Source organism: Beta vulgaris, chromosome 8 (assembly GCF_026745355.1).
Source record: "Beta vulgaris subsp. vulgaris cultivar EL10 chromosome 8, EL10.2, whole genome shotgun sequence".
In the NCBI taxonomy this organism is placed as follows: Eukaryota; Viridiplantae; Streptophyta; class Magnoliopsida; order Caryophyllales; family Amaranthaceae; genus Beta; species Beta vulgaris.
Window position 1 is genome coordinate 32525860 of NC_079209.1, and position 8050 is coordinate 32533909.

General features: G+C 33.5%; 1 protein-coding gene across 1 annotated transcript; it reads right to left on the reverse strand.

Moving 5' to 3' along the window:
- Nucleotides 1–384: 384 nt before the first annotated feature.
- LOC130589886 (uncharacterized mitochondrial protein AtMg00860-like) lies at nucleotides 385–807 on the reverse strand. The gene has a single exon (XM_057391516.1). The coding sequence runs from the start codon at nucleotides 805–807 to the stop codon at nucleotides 385–387; it is 423 nt and encodes a 140-aa protein (XP_057247499.1).
- Between the last annotated feature and the right edge of the window lie 7243 nt (nucleotides 808–8050).

The window sequence follows — 8050 nt, forward strand, 5'->3', positions numbered from 1 at the left end:
TCCATTTTCTTAATCTTCACCATCCACTCAGTCATCGCTACTTTGCTTCACTCGAATCTCATCGAATAAGGTGGGTTGCACACATAGTGCATTCAATTGAGCTTTCACTTGCCCTTTCTCCATGACCTCTATACTCATTCTCCTGAATTCTTCACACAATCTCTCAGATTATACCATCATGTTCATTGTATGACTAGTCTTCCTACTCAAAGCATCATCAACTTTATTCGCTAACCCTCATATATACTTCAGACTTTTATGATCAGTGAAAATCTTACACAACACACCATACAAATAATGCCTCCAAATCTTCAATGCGAGTACTACAACAGCTAACTCTAAATCATGAGTAGGGTTATTCTATTCATAAGGCTTAAGTTGTCTTTAAGCATATGCTACCACCTTACCATGTTGCATCAATACACATCCTAACCCATTCCTAGAAGCGTCACTATACACCTCAAAACCTTCTAATCTAGATGGTAACGTCAAAACTAGTGCTGAAGTTAGCCTTTGCTTCAATTCCTGAAAAGCTTTTTCACACTTCTCATCCCACTGAAATTGAGTTGTTTTCTTCATCAAGTTTGTCAAAGGTTGAGCTACTTTTGAGAAATCCCCTACACACCTCCTATAGTAGCCAGCAAGTCTTAAGAAACTTCTAATCTCAGTCACATTACTAGGTCTCGTCCATTCTGATACTGCTTGTATCTTTGACGGATCTACATCAACACCTTCTTTCGAAATCACATGACCCAAAAATGCAACTTTCTCAAGCCAAAACTCACACTTTGATAACTTAGCATACATCTTTTTCTCTCGAAGTATCTCCAAAACTTTCCTTAAATGACCTTAATGCTCTTCTTTGTCCTTCGAATACACCAATATATCATCTATGAACACCACCGCAAATATATCTAAATACGGCTGAAAAGTCCTATTGATAAGGTCCATAAATGTTGCAGGTGCATTAGTAAGTCCAAATGGCATCACTGTGAACTCATAGTGCCCATACCTCGTACAAAATGCTGTCTTTGGTATATCTTCCTCCGCAATTCTCAATTGGTGATACACAGACCTCAAATCAATCTTAGAGAAAATTCCAGCACCCTTAAGTTGATCAAATAAATCCTCAATCCTAGGCAATGGGTACTTATTCTATATTGTGACCTTATTGAACTCTTTGTAAACAATACATAACCTGAAGGTTCCATCCTTCTTTCGAACAAATAACACTAATGCTCCCCAAGGTGAAATGATTGGCCTAATTTATCCTTTCTCCAACAATTCCTCCAATTGCACTTTCAACTCTTGCATCTCTGCAGGTGCCATCCTATATGGTGCCTTAGAAATAGCTCCAGTCCCAAGCACTAGGTCAATTTTAAAATCCATTTCTCTTATTGGCGGCATCCCTAGAGTTTCTTCTGGAAAAACATCTTGGAACTCACTCACCACAGGTATTTGATATATCTCTCCATCCTCCACACTCACATCTTTCATATGGCACAAACAAATGGGGTAGCCCTTCCTAATACAGGTTTTCAATGACATGGCTGACACAATACTGACTCCAGGTTTAGAAACAATTCCTTGATAGGATATTCTATTTCCCTTTGCCCCCCTAAGAGACACCTTTTGGGTATGACACTGTATTCTAGCTCTATACTTAGCAAGCCAGTCCATTCCCAATATTACATCAAAGTCAGGTAGGTTAGACTGAATAAGATCAACAGGCAAATCAGATCCTAATATAGTAATGGGTATGTCTTGGTGTAGGGAACTACAAGAAACTACTTCTCCTGAAGCTATTGTTATGAATGTTTGACATAAGATTGAGGGTTTTAGACCTAAACTTTCAACAAATGAACTAGCTATAAAAAAATGAGACACACTAGAATAAAAAAACAAGTAAGCAGGGTTAGAGTTTACGAGGAAAGTACCCGTCACAACATTGGCGTTGGTGTCTGCTTCATTCTGGTTCATAAAATAAATTCTTCCATTGTTTCTTTGAGCGCCATTTCCATTGTCGTTTTGATTGTTGTTTCCTTCATTTGCTCGATTGTCATTCTGACCATTATGCTGAGTATTGTTCCCTCCTTGAGCATTCGAAGCCTAACCCTTTAATCTGCTTCTGATTAGGCCCATGACCATTCCTATTCCTCCCATTGTTCCCATTTTCTCCATTATTATGAGTTTGGGACACTGATTAGCCTTATGTCCTTTATCTCCACAAGCATAACAAGTTATTGGGTCTCCTTAACAAGTAAATCCTAGGTGGCTTTTGTTACGCTTCCTACAAGTAGGATTCTGGGTACAGGATCCTTGCTGGTTTGATCTCCTCGGACCTTGGTAGTTGCTATGATTCCCTTGATAATTACCACCACCATTAGTGTGATTATTGCCCCCATTATTATTGTTACCCCCATATCATGGTTTCTTATCATTTGCATGGTCATTTTGGTTGTTAGGTAGGTCTTTTCTCTTATTCCTCCCCATAACTTCCACTTCATGACTCAAAATCCTCTTGAAAAGTTTCATAAGTTGCTCCTCCAAGTCTGGTCTAAATTCTAAATGCTAACCTATCCTCAAACTTTTGAGCCTTGGCTCTCTCATCTAGCACAACAGTCGGACAAAATCTAGCCAACTCATTGAACTTTTAGGCATACTCTTGCACATACATAGTACCTCCCTGGTTAAATCTAGTGAACTCATTGTATTTCATCCTTCTAATATGTTCGGGGGAAAATCTATGCTTAATACTTCCTCCGTTTCTTTTTACTCGCTACACTTTCCATTATGGGAAGTTTCACATTACTTGCTACACTTCTTTTTTGGGCAATAAACTCTCTCTATCTCTCTCCTCCCACACAGGTCCCTTTTCTTTTTACTCTCTACCTCTCTCTTCTCCAAAAATTGCCTAGGAGTCCGTGAAATGAGAAGTGTAGCGAGTAAAAAGAAACGGAGGAAGTAGTAAGCTTAAAATCATCCCAATTAAAGTTTGCCCGAGCTCTAACAATAGGTCCTTGACTCTCCCACCAAGTTTCTGCATCCTCCCTCAAATCAAAAGTAGCTTGGTCTGCTTTTTGAGCTTAAGGTGTCCCAGTAGCAATGAATAACTTATCAAAGTCTCTTAGCCAGTTCTCTAAGAGTAAGGAGTCTTCCTTTCCTACAAAAATTGGAGGTTTAAGGGTTGCTAACTTCTTTGCCATAGCAACTTGTGGGTCCTCTCCACCATTATTCCCTAACTTATTTCGCAACACTAAACCCATACGTTGCGAAAGTTGTTCAAGAGATCTCAGCCTCTCAAGCAGTTGTTCAGGGGTTTCAGCCATTTATTCAAAAGTCCTCCTACGAGATCTAGTGTATACTTGATAGTTTTGCTTATAATTCCTGCACATTAGCAGTGGTATTACTACACCTATTCACTTATACATGGTCTTGCACATGGTTTTATTTATTCAATACTAACTTTCATCATAAGAAAATTACATGCCTCAACAAAAATATATTTCATCATAACATTGCAAGACAATCTTTTCATGCTTCCACATAACATCAATTTGACAGGCAACAATTATAACAAGAACTTAAACTCTATTCAACTCAAAGTAAAATAGTCAAGTAATAAAATTCCTAATAAAAGCACATATATAGGAACTTAGAGAATTTCTAATACTATTAAAGAACTTAGTGTACAAACCTTATTATAAATATAAATTTCTAACTCCTATGCTGAAAGGGTCTTCCTAACGCAACATTTTCTTGTAGTTACATTTTGCCTCAGCATCTAAACGTATAAGAACGAAAAGAAGTTCATAAGCACCTGAAATAAGTTCTTCAACATTAAAGCACATAAACCCTTTTCGATCCCACACTCATAATTTATTTTAATGTTTATTACTTAATTTATTAATAGCTATATTTTTTTAACCTTAGACCCGTAATTATTTAACACATTTTATTAACTCCTAATTTTTATTAATTTATTATAACCTAAGCTCTGATACCAATTTGTAACACCCAAAACTTTGGTTTTAAGACTTTATAAAACATTCACTTTTCATTAAAATATCTGACCAAACCTTTAGGGTGTTACCGCTGCATCTATTGTTAAAAACAGATGCAAGGCTAATTACTAAGGATGAAATTCTAACTTACAAACAAAAGTATTAAATAAACCAAACTAAGCTGTCTAATTTAAACCAATCCAAAACTAAACAATCCCAAGTAACAATACTATAATATTTATTAAACTAGGTAAACTTAAAGTTCACTTATTCCTGAAACGTAGTCCCCACCAACCTGCACAATATAAATAGGAAAAAGAACAAAGAAAAACAAATACACAAAAATTAGCGAAAGCTAAGTAATTACAACTCCCTCCCGTAAAATAATAATAGTTATATTTTGAAAATAATTTTTATAGCATAATACAGACAAGTATAACGTAGTACAGACAAGTAAAACATAATGCAGTCAAATATATATTATACTTAAACATTTCAATTATTTCAAGTTTATATGAGTCATACAACAACAATTTAATTATTAGAGGGGAATTGAACGTCAGTAGGTCGGCACTAATTCTAGTAACCACCTACTTCAACATGGGTCGTCACTCAAATAAATTAAGAGTAATGACCAATATCGTTTTACAGAATGTACCTAGTGTGCACACCCTTCACTCATTTAAATATCGGACCAAACCTTAGGGTGCTACCGCCGCATCTATTGTTAAAAATAAATGCAAGGCTAATTATTAAATAAAATTTTAACTAACAAACCAAAGTATCAAAATAAACCAAACTAAGTTGTCTAATTTAAAGCAATCCAAAACTAAACAATCTCAATTATAAGTACTATAATACTTATTAAACTAGGTGAACTTAAAACTATAGATTCGCTCATTCCTGCAAGTAATCCCTTTCACCAACATGTACAATATAAATAGGAAAAAGAACAAAAAAAGACAAGAACACAAAAATTAGCGAAAGCTAAGTAATTACAACTCCATCCCGTAAAATAATAATAATTATATTTTGAAAATATTTTTTATAGCATATAACAGACAAGTATAACGTAGTACAGACAAGTATAACATAATACAAACAAGTAGTAATATATATAACCATTTTAATTATTTCAAGTTTATATGAGTCATACAACAACAAATTTAATTATTAGAGGGGAATTAAACGTTAGTAGGCCGAGACTAATCCCAGTAACCACCTACTTCAACATGGGTCATCACCCAAATAAATTAAGAGTAATGGTCAATATCGTTTTGCAGAACGTGCACACCCCTCACTAATCTAATGGGTATCCGCAATGTGCACCAATAATATTAGGAGAAAGACAATAAATAGTTGTAATAGAATAAAATTAAGTACTGTTCATCACCTATGGAGGATCCAAGTCCATAGGATAATTCCTTCAATAATGTTTCCACTTTAAATGATTAATAGATTTAAAATTTATGACAAATTAAACATCACATTAACATTAACAGGAACGTCTTTAGTTCAATAAATATTTTTCACAACTTAACCACTTTATAGAATTATAATAATCAACGTCCATAATTTATAGTAACCTATACGTCGATAATTAGAGCCTCATAGAGTCACAATATCAAACCGTTCGTAACACCATTAACACATTAGTTGTACTAATTAAGTTACATTACCAGCATTAGTATAATTTTTGGCATGATGGTTACATATGTACGTTATAAATCCGAAGGTAATAACAAAATACTAGTAATTACATATGTATTATACGCAGGCATAATAGTACTAAAATAATTAATAATAATAACTTTAGTCATAACATGTACTAATATTATTCTTGTCAAATAATATACATCTAACACAGACATAGAATCACATAACTACATGTATTACACATAGCACATACAATGGGATTCTAATTTTTGATGGACAATGTGCATTACCTTGAACGCGTCCCAAGTATAGCAATATCAACTAAAAGTCGCCTTCTACGATGTTTCCGTCTACAACAAATAATATTACCTAAATTTAGTCACTTGATATAATATCCCAAAAATAAAACTAAAGTTTAAAACTTGGAACGAAAATAGTCAATATCACCGAACAAGTATTTGATGCCCCTTTTCTCTTAAATAAAGAAAAATAAAATAAAAGGACACTAATAAGAATTGCCGAAAAGTTACAAGCACATGACTAAGAAAGTTACTGCAACTCAAAAATTCTCATTAAATATTTCTTTTTTTCCTTATTTTAAAAAAACTCAAAAGGTAATTATTTAATGAAAAAAAATCAGGCATAGTTTCTGACTACCTGTTCGTACTCCACGCAAAATACAAAGCAAAGGGAAAATAGAAAGAGAAGAGGGAAGAAGAAGAAGAAGAGAGAAGGAGACCAGCGACGTCGGTACTCCGACCAAGCCGCTGTTGTCGGGAATTTAAAAATATTTTTTTTACTGTTAAACCTTGAATAACAACAATGGTGAGTATAGATCTGAAATTTAGAACTTACCAAAGAGATGAAGAAAGTGTATTACGTGGGGATTTTTGGGTGTTTGGGGTATATATATATGTATAGTTTTAGGGTTTTCACTAAAAGATAAGTATTCAAAACAAATCTAATTCTTTCCCAAAACTAACTCAAGTTATAATTTCCGAATTTTCTTTTCTCTTTTTTTTTCGTCTTATGGGACGAAAATCCGATTTATTAAAAAAAATTCGGATTTCGAAAATTTTAATTTTTTAAGGGATAAAATTTGGTCTAATAAAAAACAAGTTTCGCAAATTTTATTTTTTTGAGTATTTTATATTTACAAAATCTTATTATAACAAAATAAATTTCATAAAATAGTTATAAAAATTTGGGATATTACATCTACTCCCCCTTAAAAGGAAGTTCGTCCTCGAACTTTACCATTATAGCTCGCTACTAATATGCAAACAAAAAGTTAGTATCACACCGAGTTAGCCTTTCATGCATCTCTTGCATCGTTTATTCCCCCCTTGCATGTGAAAGTTGTTGAACTTTTGATTTCTGAGAACTATTCCCATGTCCCTTTCACTTGCAACGAAACGCTGAACATTGAATTTGTCCTTTTAAAGAACGGAGCGCAAATTACAAGCAGAATTGTTGGTGTTGATATTATTGTTACTAAACATAATTACTAGAATAAATAAAAAAGCAAGATTCAATCAATGTTTATCAAGAAAACAACAATTAAACAAATTTTAATTAACTATTACCCTTAATTCAAAATGAGAATCCCCTATTAAATAAAGAAATAACCAAGATCCCCTCTCACTATAGTCGAACAGACTTTGGCCTTGACTTCAGTTTATAGTAGTTGAGGTAAGTAAACACTTTACTAATTATGACTAATTATAATTCTCGGTAGACAGGTTAACAACTCCTTGTTTACTCCTATCTCTTAGCTTCAAAACCCAAAACTTTATCTTTTGATGATTTTGTTGGGTTAAACCAAACATTATCATGTAAGTTTCAAAAAACCTACCATACTATCCCCAGAAATATGAGCAATACCCTGGTTTGGTAGAACATATTACTCATGATCTAAGGCTTTAAAGGTGTTGTTCGAAAAAGCACTAAAAACTCAATATTACTTGTGGGAACCTAAGTTTACTAATATGGTCAATTAATAGTGAACACATGAATCAATTAAACACAAACAAACTTAGAAGCAATCATTTAAACAAAACAAATGCAAGAAAATTATAAAAGCAATAATTAAAATGATCTAGTATGGCCCATAAACCTAGGATAACAGCTAATCCTCATGAATCTTTCCTTGAATTTCCACGGATCACCATCCTTAAAACTCCTTGGATCAACCTTGTTTACATATATTGAATTAAATAAATAACGATAATTTAAAGTTACAAAAATACAAACGATTCGCAGATCATATTTAATTTACATTCAAATATATAACGATTTGCAGATCGTATTTACCATCCTAGTTTGGGCCATACTAGTCACAACATGCAAAATATAATATCACACATATTATATTAAACATCCACACATTT

Bases quoted from the DNA above. Each gene is read 5' to 3' on its own strand.
- LOC130589886 (XM_057391516.1), bottom strand. From the start codon at position 807: ATGTATGCTAAGTTATCAAAGTGTGAGTTTTGGCTTGAGAAAGTTGCA.